This window comes from Xenopus tropicalis, chromosome 7 (assembly GCF_000004195.4).
Source record: "Xenopus tropicalis strain Nigerian chromosome 7, UCB_Xtro_10.0, whole genome shotgun sequence".
Taxonomy (NCBI): Eukaryota; Metazoa; Chordata; class Amphibia; order Anura; family Pipidae; genus Xenopus; species Xenopus tropicalis.
The window spans coordinates 49,729,754-49,747,633 of record NC_030683.2 but is presented as its reverse complement, the minus strand read 5'-3'; the positions used below and the strand labels follow the sequence as shown (position 1 = coordinate 49,747,633).

Below are 17,880 nucleotides of genomic sequence, written 5' to 3'. Positions count from 1 at the left end.
TATGCCTGGAATGCAAATTTGCACTCTTACAATAATGTTGGAATTGTATAGGGGTGTGCTGCATTATGGGTAACAAACATATTTAATTGCGCTCATGCACCTAGTATGGTCCATTGCAAGGGAATTAAGAGTTTCTAAGTATTACTGTTAATATTCTTGTTTACAACACTGTTATGTAGCTGTTATTTATATTTATTGTTATGTATTGTTATAGCTTATGTCATGTAATAAAGCTGTGGCCAATATAAATTTCAACAATGGACAAGTTGTAAGTGGGAATAATTTCTAGGCCAGTAGTTTGGAGAGAGGGGCAGGTATTTGACCCTGCCCATGTCATGAGATGTTGGATGCACAGGTGCATGTTTTTATCTTATTCTGCTTCATGACCACAAATGACAGGTCTGCATGCTCTTACAGTGCCTACAGTTCCTTTGCAGTACTATGTAGACATACTTGCTATCTTTATGAAAGAGCATATTTTCATCAATAAAAGTAGAAACCAAATTGAGCCGAAGTAAAATAATTTAATGTAAGAGTGACTTTCACTACAGGATAGGTCAATCCAGGAGACAAGCAATTTGGTCTAAGAGAGTGATGACAGGATAAGCAAACAGTAGAGGACTGGAAGACGTTCATAGAAGGCATTTGCCGGACTGATGAATGTTCAGGTTCTACTGAAAAGGTGGGAATACTCAGCATTTTCCATAGAACTGGCAAGGTTGGCAGGGATTGCAAGGGTCACAGTAAGCTGTTGGAAAATAAACACAATAATTTATAACACAATACATAGTATAGAAATATTTATATATTCAAGAAATTGCAGGGTCACCATCAGAATCTTTGGGGTCCAGCACAAGTTATTTATATGAGGCCCCCATCAAAACAAGCACCCTAAGTTTAATAGTAGTCAATAGTAGTTCATAAAAATAGTAAAAGTAATTAATGTGCTAATCACTATTCTAATTGGGGGGTAAGGGGAGTTTATACGTAAGTTACGCAAGATTCTTTGAAAGTAACATAAATGTTTGCATAAGTTACGTAATTTGCGTAAGTGTAGGGACCCAATGATGTTGCTGTGGGACGTAATAACTAGTCAGCAGTAGTTCATAAAAATAGAAAAAATAAGAAATGTTGCTGAAAAGCAGTTCATATAAATAGTTAAAATGAATAATTAATGTGCCAGTAAGTCAGTTAATTCATTTGGGGCAGTGGAATTTACCTTAAGTTTATTTCACTGGTGGTCAGTGGAGTTTGTCCCTGCAAAGCTTCTCTGCATTGTTTTTTGCTTGATACGCAAGTTACGTAAGATTCTAGGCAAGTTACGTAGTTTTCTAAGCAGTTTTTGCGAAAGTTACGTGAATTGTGTAACTTTCATAACACGAATGGGGCCCCTTATAGAAAATGATTTTCACAGGGCCCGGCACAACTCTCTCACCCTCTGATGGCAGCCCTGGGAAATGTTATTATACAGTATCTTTTATTGAAAATGACTTAGGCAGTCTTCAACAAAAAAAAAATGAGTAATAACTTTTCTTTTAGAATTTGGAATATCCCAGAAACAGTTTTTATATAGTGCTGTACAGTACATGTGTATATGCTATTGTGTTATCATTAAAGGGCCTGTTCACATTTACATTAACCTTTAGTATGCTGAAAAAGCACATACAGAAACATGTCAAGGCATTTTGCAAGTGACTAATGATTTTCTATGATTTTTGTAATATTTCTGTCCTCCAATTCTCAATTTTGGAACTGAATAGCAGTAAAAATGTAGCCTTTTTCTTCAGAACCAGCAAAATATAAAAATGAATTTATCACAAAGCATATGGAATGAAATGTATTAAAAGAGTTAATTGTCTGACCTGTAAATCTAGTAAAGACTCATGTTTTATTCTCGCTACACAAAAATATACACTTTGAGAATATTTACCTTTTTGGGTACAATGCACAGTCTGGCAATGCAAATGCTGGGCAGGTTGGCAGGCTGGAAAAAACAGTATAATTAAAAGAGATTCTACTGAGTTTATAATCCTACCTCAATTTATTATCTGAACTACTGTTATATATTGTAATTACTTTTATTACATGATCTGAAGAATGAGTAATTACAGTTAAATAAAATACAGAAAAACTGTTGTAAATTGTAATATTATTAGGAAGCAGGCATTCATTTAGTAGAATATTTATATTTGTACCTTCTGATATGTTTGCATCAAAACATTTATCTGCTCATTGATTACACATGATAGGTACAAGTCTACGAGAAGCACATAAACTGGCCCATAACTGGAAAACACTGTTGATTTAATTGCCATTACTTTACCAAGTGAGATCAGGACAGGCAATTTTCAGGAGTTTATTTAGTTTGAAATGCTTCTTACTATATTTATAAGTTAATTTGTAGTACAGGTATGGGACCTGTTATGCTTGAGACCTGGGGTTTTCTAGATAAGGGATCTTTCCATAATTAAATTAAACTTATTTATAACATTGCATACATTTGAATTAAACCCAGTAGGAATGTTTTCCATCTAGTAAGGATTAATTATATCTTATTTGCAACAAAGTACAAGCTATTGTTTTGCAATTACAGAGGAAAATACATTAATTTATTAAAAATATGAATTATTAAATTAAAATTAAGTTTATGGGAGATGGCCTTCCTGTAATTTGGAGCTTTCTGTATAATGGGTTTCCTGATAATGGCTCCCATACCTGTATATCTAGTACAGAAAAATGAATCAACATATGCCTGTGCTAAATATTATCACCATTGTATGTAGTGAATTTGAAGGAGAAGGCCAAACAAAACTCTAGCAGTAGGCCCCATCTCTGCCTTGTTCTGACACTGAATAGTAAAACAAAAATGGCATGGGTAAGAAGTGTGGAAGAGCATGGAAGAGAAATCCAAAGGGAAGAGGGCACACCATGAAAATGTGATGATAAAGCCAGTCTTTAGTGATACCATAATCTGACCATGCACTGGCATTTTGTTATCCTAGCAGAGTATAATTTATTTGAATTAAGACGGATCACTTAATTTTTCCCAATAATATTTAATATAATATGACATAAAAGACATCATAAAAAATAACACAGTATTTGTTTCTTCTTTGTTATTTAGGCCTACTTATTGATTAAGTTATACTTACTAACTTCCACTAGTACTGTATATGTTACTTACGGTCACAGCATATGGTTGATTGGCAAGGATCTTTGCAGACAACTTGTGGGTGGCATGGATCTTTGCAGACAACATGTGGATGGCATGGATCTTTGCAGACAACATGTGGGTGGCATGGATCTTTGCAGACAACATGCGGGTGGCATGGATCTTTGCAGACAACTTGTGGGTGACATGGATCTTTGCAGACAACATGTGACTGGCATGGATCTGGGCAGTAAGTCTTTTGATGGCAGTGGCTGCGGCCTCCTTTGATTCCAGACATGACTGGTGTTTTGTTCAGTAGTATCTTCTGAGACACTTGGAGATTTCCTAAGTTATGTTTGTTTGATCCAAAGTGGCCTGTTTATATATCAACATATACACATTATTTAGATGTCTGTAAAATTAATCACTAAATTTACAACATCATGTGCATCTGTATGTGTAATTGCTTTCCAAAAGAAAAAAAGGTAATAAATATAGAGGTAGTTATTAAAATAAAACATGACTCTGTTAAACACCAGAGGAAATATTAAAATTCTTCGGTGAAAGATTTGATTAAGATATTGTGTCTGACACATGTGGAGACAAAATGGAGAAACAGCAAAAACAGTTAATTTATGAATGCAGCCCCAATGGATGGATGCACTAAAATGGATGCAATTGTTTGTATTGATGGCAATAATTAAGACAAAGAGAAGGGTATTTAATGATCATTTACAAATGCAGCCGCAGTGTGCAAAGTGCACTTTTGAGCGCAATTCACTGTTTGTTACCCATAATGCAGCACTCCCCCACACAATTCCAGCATAATTGTGGGAGTGCAAATTTGCATTCCAGACATAAATAATGTTCCCCTGTGATAATATATTGTCATGAATTGTACACAATTGTGTACAAAATATTCACAGTGGGGATTGCATCATTTCTGGTGCACTTACACCCCCCCCCCCTTTGATGCTAGCTCCACTTTGAGCGCTGGATAAAAAATTAGGCACTCAGTGAAGAGCGCAGTGTCAGGATGCTCAGCCCAGCCCTGTCTTTTTCGCCTGCCTTTGGGCTGTGTCAGATCATGCACCCCATTGATGCAAGCTACGGGCATCTTAAGAACAAGTAAAACAAATGGTCATACCTGCAATCACTAGTGTCACTAAAGTGGTTCTGGACATTAGTTCAATGGATTTTATTTGGTTTTAAAAAATGTATTGTATCCAAGGACTTTGAATGTTTCAGATGGATCCTTTTTAGATTTAGTGGATGTTATACAAAATGTTTGGTTAATTATTGTAATTATAATAGGAACCTAATTTATTTTATTTCAACATTAATATGGTGACTTGCTAACTGAATGCATAATAACTAAAATAATATTTTTTAAGGAATCCATAGACAGTATACAGAATTTAAGGTAAACAGTTTTTGGATTATTAATGGAAGAAGCACCTTTTTTTACAATAAGCCCAAAGAAAACCAAGTTCCTGGTGTGCTTCTGAAAAAGAGAGAGATTCACAGGTTAGGGCAGAAAATTCAAACAGCCATCACTGGTGCTATCTACAGTAGATCTCTGTTCTGCCAATATGTCTTGTTGAGCAGAAATGTAAAGTACCTCCTATTTCTATACCAAACTTATTTAGTCAACATGCTTTTTAAATGTTAATCAACCCACAGTTTGTCACCATGCTATATAGTTCTGTAAGTTACTGTACTATTTTTACCTGCTCAGAATTTATTGCTGTGGGTAACTGCAGTATTTCATGTGGTGGGTCATTTTGGGTAACTTCTGGGTAGTTTGCCATTTTATGATAAAAATAGATGTTAGGCTCAAGACTTGCTCCAAAAAGTTCTGTCATGACTTGTGCAAGATATCATAATAAATAGAAAATACAATGGAAAAATAAAGAAGTACAACCTTAATATTGAAATTTGTGGTAAACGGTGTAGAAAAATACCTCTTAATATTCTGACTCTAGTTATTAGGAAGCCCCAAACATAAACACAAAATATATGTATATGACAATTAAACAATAGTGACATAACGAAATGAATAATCATGGTCCTCTATGATCCTAGAAATGTATATGAAGGAAATATGGAGCAATCTATATCCCATCTCAGTCCCAAAAAACGAAAGAACATGGAAACTATTAGGGGTTAGATAAATTACACAGATATTCAAAAAGGTACTGTTGTGCACTACTAATTTTCAATTTGTGATATTTTAGCTATATTTCACATGTATTTTGGTAGCATCCTTTATTGGACATCTTTTATATAGTTTAATATATAATAGGTTTTTTGTATTTTTTGTATGATGTATTCATCCAAGAATTCTGGTATGTGTCCTCTCTTCTTTCAACACCATGTAATGTTTTTGTTTTTAATAAATAACTATATTTATTTTATTTAGCTTGTAAAACAATTACACATACAAATGCGCAAGATGCTGTAAATTGAATGAATAATTTTACAGACAGCTGAAGAATGTGTATATGTTAATATATAAAAGAAGCCACTTCAGATCAAACAAACATATCTTACAGAATCTCCAGGTGTCTTAGAAGATACTACTGAACAAAACCAGTCATGTCTGTATTCAAAGGAGGCCGCAGCCACTGCCATCAGAAGACTTACTGCCCAGATCCATGCCATCCACAAGTCGTCTGCAGAGATCCATGCCACCCACAAGTTGTTTGTAATGATCCCTGCCAAGCAACAATATGCCATGACCGTAAGTAACATATATGGCTCTTTCACATCCCCTACATAGAATGGGAAGTTCAATTAGTAATATTTTGGCCTAATAATCAACCAAGGAACATGTCCTCTGTTAGGTTTGTTAAGTAGGTTTGTTTGATAGGTCCACAAATGCTATAATGCAACGCAGCTGACAGAACAACAAAATGCCAGTGATTGGTCAGATTATTGTGTCAGTCAGAATTGGGTTTATTATAACATGTTTATGTTATCTTAACTGCTTTCCCCTTTGCTCATTGGTCTTTGATTCTTCTGCCCTGTGCAATTTTGGTATGTAATGCTGAGTCAGATTAAGGCAATGGTGGGGCCTACTGCTGGAGTTTTTGTTTGGTCTTCTCTTTTAAATCCACTACACATAGTGGGTGGGTGATATTTAGCACAGCAACATATGGATGATTTTTTTTTTACTACAAATTCAATGATGAATACAGTATCAAACATCTCAAACCAAACAAACCTTGTAAGTTTCATGTCCCGTTGTCTTCTGCTAAAAAAATGCCAGTTAAACAGAATTTCCATTTATGTGCCAGTGTTTGTACATCTTATTTGTACTTATCCATTGTAATTAATGAACAGATGAACTTTATTTATGATGTGAACAGGTCAGGAAGTACAAATATAAATGTTTCACCAAATGCCTTGTTTGCAACTATTTTGTTGTATATTTTATTAAACTACAATAACCAATTCTCTGTAAATTGTAATAAAAGTAATGCTATGCCTGTGCGCATACCCAGTAGTTTAGCTAATAGACTGAGGTAGGATTGTAAGCTTAATAGAATTTCTTTTAACTGTATTGTCTTTTTCCTTCCAGCCTGCCAACCTGCCCATCATTACCATTGCAACACTGTGCACTGTACCCAAAAAGGTAATTATTTTCCGTGTGTGTTTTTTCTACAGAAGGGATAAAAGTAGAGTCTTAGCTTTTTGAAAAAATTTATCACAAGGCTAGGTTTTTACTGTTTTTAAATTCCAAACTAGACAACTAGAGAACAATAAATAATTATTACTAAAACCATGGAAAAATATAGAGCAACAAAATGTCTTGGAATAATTCTGTACTAGTTTCTGAAACATGTAAAAGGTTAATGTAAAGTTGCCCTCTAATGATAACTAAGTAGAACATAAACCTCTAAAAAAACCTAAAAGTTTTAGTCAGTTCAGGAAAGGGATATTGCAAAATCTAAAGTTCTTAAATATTTTTTTCTGTAATTTTGAAGGACCTCTATTCTGAATAACGCTTAGTCATTTCCAATTGGAGGTACTCTATCATTAATTCTCCAGAATACATAAATATTATATTCTAATTGGTGTTTTATTTCTCGACAGTTCACTGTGACCCTTGCAATCCCTGCAATCCCTGCAATCCTTGCCATTTCTATGGAAAGTACTGAATATTCCCACCTTTTGAGCAGGACCCGATCATTCATCAGTCCAACAAATGCCTTTAATTCTTCCAGTCCTCTACTGTTTGCTAATTCTTTCATAGTTGTCTTAGTACCAATGACTTGTCTGCTGAATTTATCTATTCAGGAGTGACTGTTACTGTTCCATTAAATTATCTCAATTTGGCACAACTTGGTTTGTATTTTTTATTGATAATTGCTATTTACAGTAATGGGGAAGTAGACAAGATAAGATAAAGGTATCAAGTATGTCCTACAAGGAAATTGTGTACAGTAAAAACACACAGTTGTAATAAAGTAGAAACAAAATGCAGATTGCATTCTGACACATGGAGCTGCTTTTAGCTACTCCTCCAGTGTAGTTAGAATTGCTCCAGTTAATAAGAAAATCTCTCAATGCGTTTGGGACCAGATTACTCATGGGCCTCTAGTTTTGTATGTATTAAGTAATCAGACTGCAAAGGGAATTTTTGTTGTATACAAGTAGTGACTATTAAGTCACTTAGTTAGTATAAGCCTTTAAGTCTTGATTTAAAAAAAAGCTCACTTTTTTTTTAATTCTCCGAAAGTCAAGTTGCTTTAAACTTAATTTAACTACATACTGTACATGCATTTTATTAAAGAGGCAAAAGCAGGTAAACTGATAGTTACCAACTGTATTGTATTTGTAGGCATTAAGTGTGAAAAAAGATATTCAAAAGCAAAAAAGTAAATCCAAAGAAAGCAGTTTATTTACCTTTTGTTGTTAGATTATTTGTACAAACAGAGAGTAAATGCAAGAAAAGTAACAATTGAACCTGCTGAATAAAAGAAGGAAACAAGGATAGTATTAAAATGTACAATTGTACAAACAATCATGTATGGCAAAAAGTACCTGGACACCTACCTGTCTAATAACTCTTTTCCCAAAGCACTGGTGTTAATAAGATGTTTATTCTCCCTAGCACTCTCTGCACTAGAAGAGACAAAATTCAAATTTACTGCTCTTTAACTTACCAAAAGTAAGTTAAAGCGCAGAAACTCTTTACCTTAAACACACACACACATACATTCTTAGTTCAGAAATAGAATAATATTTCATCACTTTGTTCTAAACCCCCTTCAGTGCTGTAGGCTAAAGCCATGGGCAGGAAATACTCTCAGCTGGGAATTGAGCTTCCATATTGAAAGGTGTTGGATTCAGCAGATGAAAAGGTACAAAGTGCCTCTGAGGGATTTAGCAAGATTGCTAGTCATATTACACTACAGTTTATCCCATTGTACCCGATACACCATGGCACTGGATCATCCACATAAAATCACTATAATACAGGAATATTATACAAGACAGCAGAACTACCTATGAATCATCCTTGTGCTTTCAGAGGCAGTTTGGAAATCATTAGAAAATGTTCCAAATGACAATATGTAATTTTATAAAAAATATCCAGATACTGTTGGCTGTATCTGATACTTCAGATACTTTTTACCATATAGACTGTGTATTTAAAAAAAGTTGGTTATGTAACAGGTAAAATAATATAGTAACTCCCAGAATATATGGAATAACATAGTATAGAAGTATCAGCCTCAAATTCAAGTGAAAGGGTAACTGGGAGCATATTTTGCAACCAGAATACTGATTATCAAGAATACTAAACTATTGGCTTTTTTTCTAATGTCTCTGAAAAAAACAAAGAATAAATGTTAGATGTTAAATGGACTAGACCCTTCATTTTTAATATTTTTTTCAATGAGTTGCTTTTTAAGAGTGATATTAGAGAAGGATATTTGTGAAATGATGGTATGGTACGCTAGAGTTTTAATTATTTAATTTTTAAAGCAATTACCTACAGATGCACATGAAGTTGTAAACTGAGTGAATCATTTTACAGACAGCTGAAGAATGTGTATATGTTGATATATAAACAAGCCACATTAGATCAAACATATCAAATAGTGATGGGCAAAATTATTTAGCAGGCATGGATTTGCGGCGTATTTCTGCGTTTCGCCAGAGGTGGATTTTTTCGTGAAATAGGCAGTAAAATTTGCTGTGCAATGAAAAATTGATGAATGCAGCAAAAAATTGTCATGTTCATAAAAAAAAAGGATGCACGTGACATTTTCACTTGTAAGAACTATACCCATTAAATGACTGTCCAGTACCACACCAGGGACACTAGGGACTGCAGGTATGACCATTCTTTTAAGACGCCCATAGCTTTCATCAATTGGGTGCATGATCTGACACAGCCCAAAGGCAGGCGAAAAAGACAGGGCTGTGCTGAGCATCCTGACACTGCGCTCTTCACTAAGTGCCTAATTTTTTATCCAGTGCTCAAAGTGGAGCTAGCATCCGGGGGGTGTAAGTGCACCAAAAATGATGCAATCCCCACTGTGAATATTTTGTCCACAATTGTGTCCAATTCATGAAAATATCTTAGCAGAGGGGAACATTATTTATGCCTGGAATGCAAATTTGCACTCTTACAATAATGTTGGAATTGTATAGGGGTGTGCTGCATTATGGGTAACAAACATATTTAATTGCTCTCATGCACCTAGTATGGTCCATTGCAAGGGAATTAAGAGTTTCTAAGTATTACTGTTAATATTCTTGTTTACAACACTGTTATGTAGCTGTTATTTATATTTATTGTTATGTATTGTTATCGCTTATGTCATGTAATAAAGCTGTGGCCAATATAAATTTCAACAATGGACAAGTTGTAAGTGGAAATAATTTCTAGGCCAGTAGTTTGGAGAGAGGGGCAGGTATTTGACCCTGCCCATGTCATGAGATGTTGGATGCACAGGTGCATGTTTTTATCTTATTCTGCTTCATGACCACAAATGACAGGTCTGCATGCTCTTACAGTGCCTACAGTTCTTTTGCAGTACTATTTAGACATACTTGTGTGCAGAATGTTGATAGAAGCGCATGTAAAATAAAAAGAAATATATAGTGCAAAAAAGTAAAATAATGAACACAACAATAAATAGGGTGAGTGCTTTAGTTGAACACCACTAATAAATGTGACCCCGGCTCTATGTATGTACAATCTGCTCACCAGAATCACCTATCAAAGAGCATATAAACCACACCCAATTGGGCTTTTGATTGAAGTAAGATCCAGTTCAGCGGTGTATATAGAATAGAAAATGAGGCAAATATAGTATAAAACTATTTAATAAATATAAAAAAAGCCCTGCGCTCTGCAGGCTACTTACAGTACAGTAGTAGTATATAAGTAAAAACAATCGGAGTGTCCTCCAAAGCTCGACGCGTTTCACGTGCTATACTGCACGCTTCCTCAGGAGCAGTAAGTAAAAAATGTGTGTAGACATACTTGCAATCTTTATGAAAGAGCATATTTTCATCAATAAAAGTAGAAACCAAATTGAGCCGAAGTAAAATAATTTAATGTAAGAGTGACTTTCAGTACAGGATAGGTCAATCCAGGAGACAAGCAATTTGGTCTAAGAGAGTGATGACAGGATAAGCAAACAGTAGAGGACTGGAAGACGTTCATAGAAGGCATTTGCCGGACTGATGAATGTTCAGGTTGTACTGAAAAGGTGGGAATACTCAGCATTTTCCATAGAACTGGCAAGGTTGGCAGGGATTGCAAGGGTCACAGTAAGCTGTTGGAAAATAAACACAATAATTTACAACACAATACATAGTATAGAAATATTTATATATTCAAGAAATTGCAGGGTCACCATCAGAATCTTTGGGGTCCAGCACAAGTTATTTATATGAGGCCCCCATCAAAACAAGCACCCTAAGTTTAATAGTAGTCAATAGTAGTTCATAAAAATAGTAAAAGTAATTAATGTGCTAATCACTATTCTAATTGGGGGGTAAGGGGAGTTTATACGTAAGTTACGCAAGATTCTTTGAAAGTAACATAAATGTTTGCATAAGTTACGTAATTTGCGTAAGTGTAGGGTCCCAATGAGGTTGCTGTGGGATGTAATAACTAGTCAGCAGTAGTTCATAAAAATATAAAAAATAAGAAATGTTGCTGAAAAGCAGTTCATATAAATAGTTAAAATGAATAATTAATGTGCCAGTAAGTCAGTTAAATCATTTGGGGCAGTGGAATTTACCTTAAGTTCATTTCACTGGTGGTCAGTGGAGTTTGTCCCTGCAAAGCTTCTCTGCATTGTTTTTTGCTTGATACGCAAGTTACGTAAGATTCTAGGCAAGTTACGTAGTTTTCTAAGCAGTTTTTGAGAAAGTTACGTGAATTGTGTAACTTTCATAACGTGAATGGGGCCCCTTATAGAAAATGATTTTCACAGGGCCCGGCACAACTCTCTCACCCTCTGATGGCAGCCCTGGGAAATGTTATTATACAGTATCTTTTATTGAAAATGTTTTAGGCAGTCTTCAACAAAAAAAAATGAGTAATAACTTTTTCTTTAGAATTTGGAATATCCCAGAAACAGTTTTTATATAGTGCTGTACAGTACATGTGTATATGCTATTGTGTTATCATTAAAGGGCCTGTTCACATTTACATTAACCTTTAGTATGCTGAAAAAGCACATACAAGTGACTAATGATTTTCTATGATTTTTGTAATATTTCTATCCTCCAATTCTCAATTTTGCAACTGAATAGCAGTAAAAATGTAGCCTTTTTCTTCAGAACCAGCAAAATATAAAAATCAATTTATCACAAAGCATATTTAAAGAAATGTATTAAAATAGTTAATTGTCTAACCTGTAAATCTAGTAAAGACTCATGTTTTATTCTCGCTACACAAAAATATACACTTTGAGAATATTTACCTTTTTGGGTACAATGCACAGTCTGGCAATGCAAATGCTGGGCAGGTTGGCAGGCTGGAAAAAACAGTATAATTAAAAGAGATTCTACTGAGTTTATAATCCTACCTCAATTTATTATCTGAACTACTGTTATATATTGTAATTACTTTTATTACATGATCTGAAGAATGAGTAATTACAGTTAAATAAAATACAGAAAAACTGTTGTGAATTGTAATATTATTAGGAAGCAGGCATTCATTTAGTAGAATATTTATATTTGTACCTTCTGATATGTTTGCATCAAAACATTTATCTGCTCATTGATTACACATGATAGGTACAAGTCTACGAGAAGCACATAAACTGGCCCATAACTGGAAAACACTGTTGATTTAATTGCCATTACTTTACCAAGTGAGATCAGGACAGGCAATTTTCAGGAGTTCATTTAGTTTGAAATGCTTCTTACTATATTTATCAGTTAATTTGTAGTACAGGTATGGGACCTGTTATGCTTGAGACCTGGGGTTTTCTAGATAAGGGATCTTTCCATAATTAAGTTAAACTTATTTATAACATTGCATACATTTTAATTAAACCCAGTAGGATTGTTTTCCATCTAGTAAGGATTAATTATATCTTATTTGCAACAAAGTACAAGCTATTGTTTTGCAATTACAGAGGAAAAGAAATTCATTTATTAAAAATATGAATTATTAAATTAAAATTAAGTTTATGGGAGATGGCCTTCCTGTAATTTGGAGCTTTCTGTATAATGGGTTTCCTGATAATGGCTCCCATACCTGTATATCTAGTACAGAAAAATGAATCAACATATGCCTGTGCTAAATATTATCACCATTGTATGTAGTGAATTTGAAGGAGAAGGCCAAACAAAACTCTAGCAGTAGGCCCCATCTCTGCCTTGTTCTGACACTGAATAGTAAAACAAAAATGGCATGGGTAATAAGTGTGGAAGAGCATGGAAGAGAAATCCAAAGGGAAGAGGGCACACCATGAAAATGTGATGATAAAGCCAGTCTTGAGTGATACCATAATCTGACCATTCACTGGCATTTTGTTATCCTAGCAGAGTATAATTAATTTGAATTAAGACGGATCACTTAATTTTTCCCAATAATATTTAATATAATATTACATATTTAGGCCTACTTATTGATTAAGTTATACTTACTAATTTACTAACTTCCACTAGTACTGTATATGTTACTTACGGTCACAGCATATGGTTGATTGGCAAGGATCTTTGCAGACAACTTGTGGGTGGCATGGATCTTTGCAGACAACATGCGGGTGGCATGGATCTTTGCAGACAACTTGTGGGTGGCATGGATCTTTGCAGACAACATGCGGGTGGCATGGATCTTTGCAGACAACATGTGACTGGCATGGATCTGGGCAGTAAGTCTTTTGATGGCAGTGGCTGCGGCCTCCTTTGATTCCAGACATGACTGGTGTTTTGTTCAGTAGTATCTTCTGAGACACTTGGAGATTCCCTAAGATATGTTTGTTTGATCTAAAGTGGCCTGTTTATATATCAACATATACACATTATTTAGATGTCTGTAAAATTAATCACTAAATTTACAACATCATGTGCATCTGTATGTGTAATTGCTTTCCAAAAGAAAAAAAGGTAATAAATATAGAGGTAGTTATTAAAATAAAAACATGACTCTGTTAAACACCAGAGGAAATATTAAAATTCTTCGGTGAAATATTTGATTAAGATATTGTGTCTGACACATGTGGAGACAAAATGGAGAAACAGCAAAAACAGTTAATTTATGAATGCAGCCCTAATGGATGGATGCACTAAAATGGATGCAATTGTTTGTATTGATGGCATTCATTAAGACAAAGAGAAGGGTATTTAATGATCATTTACAAATGCAGCCGCAGTGTGCAAAGTGCACTTTTGAACGCAATTCACTGTTTGTCACCCATAATGCAGCACTCCCCCACACAATTCCAGCATAATTGTGGGAGTGCAAATTTGCATTTCAGACATAAATAATGTTCCCCTGTGATAATATATTGTCATGAATTGTACACAATTGTGTACAAAATATTCAGAGTGGGGATTGCATCATTTCTGGTGCACTTACACCCCCCCTCCCCCGATGCTAGCTCCACTTTGAGCTCTGGATGAAAAATTAGGCACTCAGTGAAGAGCGCAGTGTCAGGATGCTCAGCCCAGCCCTGTCTTTTTCGCCTGCCTTTGGGCTGTGTCAGATCATGCACCCCATTGATGCAAGCTACGGGCATCTTAAGAACAAGTAAAACAAATGGCCATACCTGCAATCCCTAGTGTCCCTGGTGTGGTACTGGACATTAATTTAATGGATTTTATTGGGATTTTAAAAAATGTATTGTATCCAAGGACTTTGAATTACATGTTTCAGATGGATCCTTTTTAGATTTAGTTGATGTTATACAAAATGTTTGGTTAGTTATTTTAATTGACTGAATGCATAATAACTAAAATAATATTTTTTAAGGAATCCATAGACAGTATACAGAATTTAAGGTAAACAGTTTTTGGATTATTAATGGAAGAAGCACCTTTCTTTTACAATAAGCCCATAGAAAACCAAGCTCCTGGTGTGCTTCTTAAAAAGAGAGAGATTCACAGGTTAGGGCAGAAAATTCAAACAGCCATCACTGGTGCTATTTAAAGTAGATCTCTGTTCTGCCAATATGTCTTGTTGAGCAGAAATGTCAAAAAAACTGAAGTACCTTCTATTTCTATACTAAACTTACTTAGTCAACATGTTTTTTAAATGTTAATCGACCCTCAGTTTGTTACCATGCTAAATAGTTCTGTAAGTTACTGTACTATTTTTACCTGCTCAGAATTTATTGCTGTGGGTAACTGCAGTGTTGCATGTGGTGGGTCATTGTGGGTAACTTCTAGGTAATTTGCCATTTTATTATAAAAATAGATGTTAGGCTCAAGACTTGGTCAAAAAAGTTCTGTCATGACTTGTGCAAGATATCATAATAAATAGAAAATACAATGGAAAAATAGTACAACGTTAATATTGCAATTTGTGGTAAGCGGTGTAGAAAAATACCCCTTTAATATTTAATATTCTGACTCTAGTTATTAGTAAGCCCCAAACATAAACACAATAAATATGTGTATGACTATTAAGCAATAGTGACATAACAAAATGAATAATCATGGTCCTCTATGATCCTAGAAATGTATATCAAGGAAATATGGAGCAATCTATATCCCTTCTCAGTCCCAAAAAACGAAAGAACACGGAAACTATTAGAGGTTAGATAAATTACACAGATATTCAAGAAGGTACTGTTGTGCACTACTAATTTTCAATTTGTGATATTTTAGCTATATTTCACATGTATTTTGGTAGCATCCTTTATTGGACATCTTTTGTATAGTTTAATATATAATAGATCTTTTGTATTTATTTTGTATGATGTATTCATCCAAGAATTCTAGTATATGTCCTCTCTTCTTTCAACACCATATAATGTTTTTGTTTTTAATAAATAGCTATTTTATTTTATTTAGCTTGTAAAACAATTACACATACAAATGCACAGGATACTGTAAATTGAATGAATAATTTTACAGACAGCTGAAGAATGTGTATAGGTTAATATATAAAAGAAGCCACTTTAGATCAAACAAACATATCTTACAGAATCTCCAGGTGTCTTAGAAGATACTACTGAACAAAACACCCGTCATGTCTGTATTCAAAGGAGGCCGCAGCCACTGCCATCAGAAGACTTACTGCCCAGATCCATGCCATCCACAAGTCGTCTGCAAAGATCCATGCCACCCACAAGTTGTTTGTAATGATCCCTGCCAAGCAACAATATGCCATGACCGTAAGTAACATATATGGCTCACATCCCCTACATAGAATGGGAAGTTCAATTAGTGATATTTTGGCCTAATAATCAACCAAGGAACATGACCTCTGTTAGCTTTGTTAGGTAGGTTTGTTTGATAGGTCCACAAATGCTATAATGCAAAGCAGCTGACAGAATAACAAAATGCCAGTGATTGGTCAGATTATTGTGTCAGTCAGAATTTGGTTTATTATAACATTTTTATGTTGTCTTAACTGCTTTCCCTTTGTTCATTGGTCTTTGATTCTTCTACCCTGTGCAATTTTGGTATATAATGCTGAGTCAGATAAAGGCAATGGTGGGACCTACTGCTAGAGTTTTGATTAGTCTTCTCTTTTAAATCCACTACACATAGTGGGTGGGTGATATTTAGCACAGCAACAAATGGGTGATTTTTTTTTTTTTACTACAAATTCAATGATGAATACAGTATCAAACATCTCAAACCAAACAAACCTTGTAAGTTTCATGTCCTGTTGTCTTCTGCTAAAGAAATGCCACTTAAACAGAATTTCCATTTATGTGCCAGTGTTTGTACATTTTATTTGTACTTATCCTTTGTAATCAATGAACAGATGAATATATTTATGATGTGAACAGGTCAGGAAGTACAAATATAAATGTGTCACCAAATGCCTTGTTTGCAACTGTTTTATTGTATATTTTATTAAAACAACAATAACCAATTCTCTGCAAATTGTAATAAAAGTAATGATATGCCTGTACACATACCCAGTAGTTTAGCTAATACACTGAGGTAGGCTTGTAAGCTTAATAGAATTTATTTTAACTGTATTGTCTTTTTCCTTCCAGCCTGCCAACCTGCCCATCATTACCATTGCAACACTGTGCACTGTACCCACAAAGGTAATTATTTCCCGGGTTTTTTTCTACAGAAGGGATAAAAGTAGAGTCTTAGCTTTTTGATAAGATTTATCATAAGGCTAGGTTTTTACTGTTTTTAAAATCCAAACTAGACAACTACAGAAAATAAAATATTACTAAAACCATGGAAAAATAAAGAGCAACAAAATGTCTTGGAATAATTCTGTATTAGTTTCTGAAACATGTAAAAGGTAAATTTAAACTTGCCCTCTAATGATAACTAAATAGAATATAAACCTCTAAAAAACCTAAAAGTAGTTTAGTCAGTTCAGAAAAGGGATATTGCAAAATCTAAAGTTCTTAAATATTTTTTCTGTAATTTTGAAGGACCTCTATTCTGAATACTGCTTAGTCATTTCCAATTAGAGGCACTCTATAATAAATTCTCCAGAATACATAAATATTATATTCTAATTGGTGTTTTATTTCTCTACAGTTCACTGTGACCCTTGCAATCCCTGCAATCCTTGTCATTTCTATGGAAAGTACTGAGTGTTGCCACCTTTTGAGCAGGACCCGATCATTCATCAGTCCAACAAATGCCTTTAGTTCTTCCAGTCCTCTACTGTTTGCTTATCCTTTCATAGCTGTCTTAGTACCAATTGTTTGTCTTCTGAATGTATCTATTCAGCAGTGAATGTTACTGTTCCATTAAATTATCTCAATTTGGCACAACTTGGTTTGTATTTTTTATTGATAATTGCTATTTACAGTAATGGGGAAGTAGACAAGATAAGATAAAGGTATCAAGTATGTTGTACAAGGAAACTGTGTACAGTAAAAACACACAGTTGTCATTTCAGGTCACAAAGCAAAATAAAGTATTAACAAAATGCAGATTTTATTCTGACACATGGAGCTGTTTTTAGCTACTCCTCCAGTGTCTGATTTAGAGTGAGTAGTTTTAGTTAGAATTGCTCCAGTTAATAAGAAGATCACTCAATGTGTTTGGGGCCAGATTACTCATGGGCCTCTAGTTTTGTATGTATT

At 34.5% G+C, this 17,880-nt stretch overlaps 2 protein-coding genes and 1 long non-coding RNA gene across 3 annotated transcripts; 2 read left to right on the top strand and 1 right to left on the bottom strand.

The window, feature by feature from the left end:
• Positions 1 to 504: 504 nt before the first annotated feature.
• On the bottom strand, positions 505 to 3,288 carry LOC108648205. Its single transcript, XR_001924966.2, has 3 exons — positions 3,185 to 3,288; positions 1,931 to 1,984; positions 505 to 748 (listed from the first exon to the last, which is right to left on the bottom strand). It is a non-coding gene; the product is annotated as an uncharacterized LOC108648205 (long non-coding RNA).
• A 1,555-nt stretch (positions 3,289 to 4,843) lies between these two features.
• Positions 4,844 to 7,497, top strand: LOC105947760. The gene is made up of 4 exons (XM_012966868.3): positions 4,844 to 4,858; positions 5,673 to 5,894; positions 6,735 to 6,788; positions 7,250 to 7,497. The coding sequence occupies exons 1-4, from the start codon at positions 4,844 to 4,846 to the stop codon at positions 7,457 to 7,459; spliced, it is 501 nt and encodes a 166-aa protein (XP_012822322.2). The 3' UTR covers positions 7,460 to 7,497.
• Positions 7,498 to 15,793: 8,296 nt separating this feature from the next.
• Positions 15,794 to 17,565, top strand: LOC108648202 (small proline-rich protein 2B-like). Its single transcript, XM_031906221.1, has 3 exons — positions 15,794 to 15,981; positions 16,819 to 16,872; positions 17,327 to 17,565. The coding sequence occupies exons 1-3, from the start codon at positions 15,837 to 15,839 to the stop codon at positions 17,380 to 17,382; spliced, it is 255 nt and encodes an 84-aa protein (XP_031762081.1). The 5' UTR covers positions 15,794 to 15,836; the 3' UTR covers positions 17,383 to 17,565.
• The last annotated feature ends 315 nt before the right edge of the window (positions 17,566 to 17,880 follow it).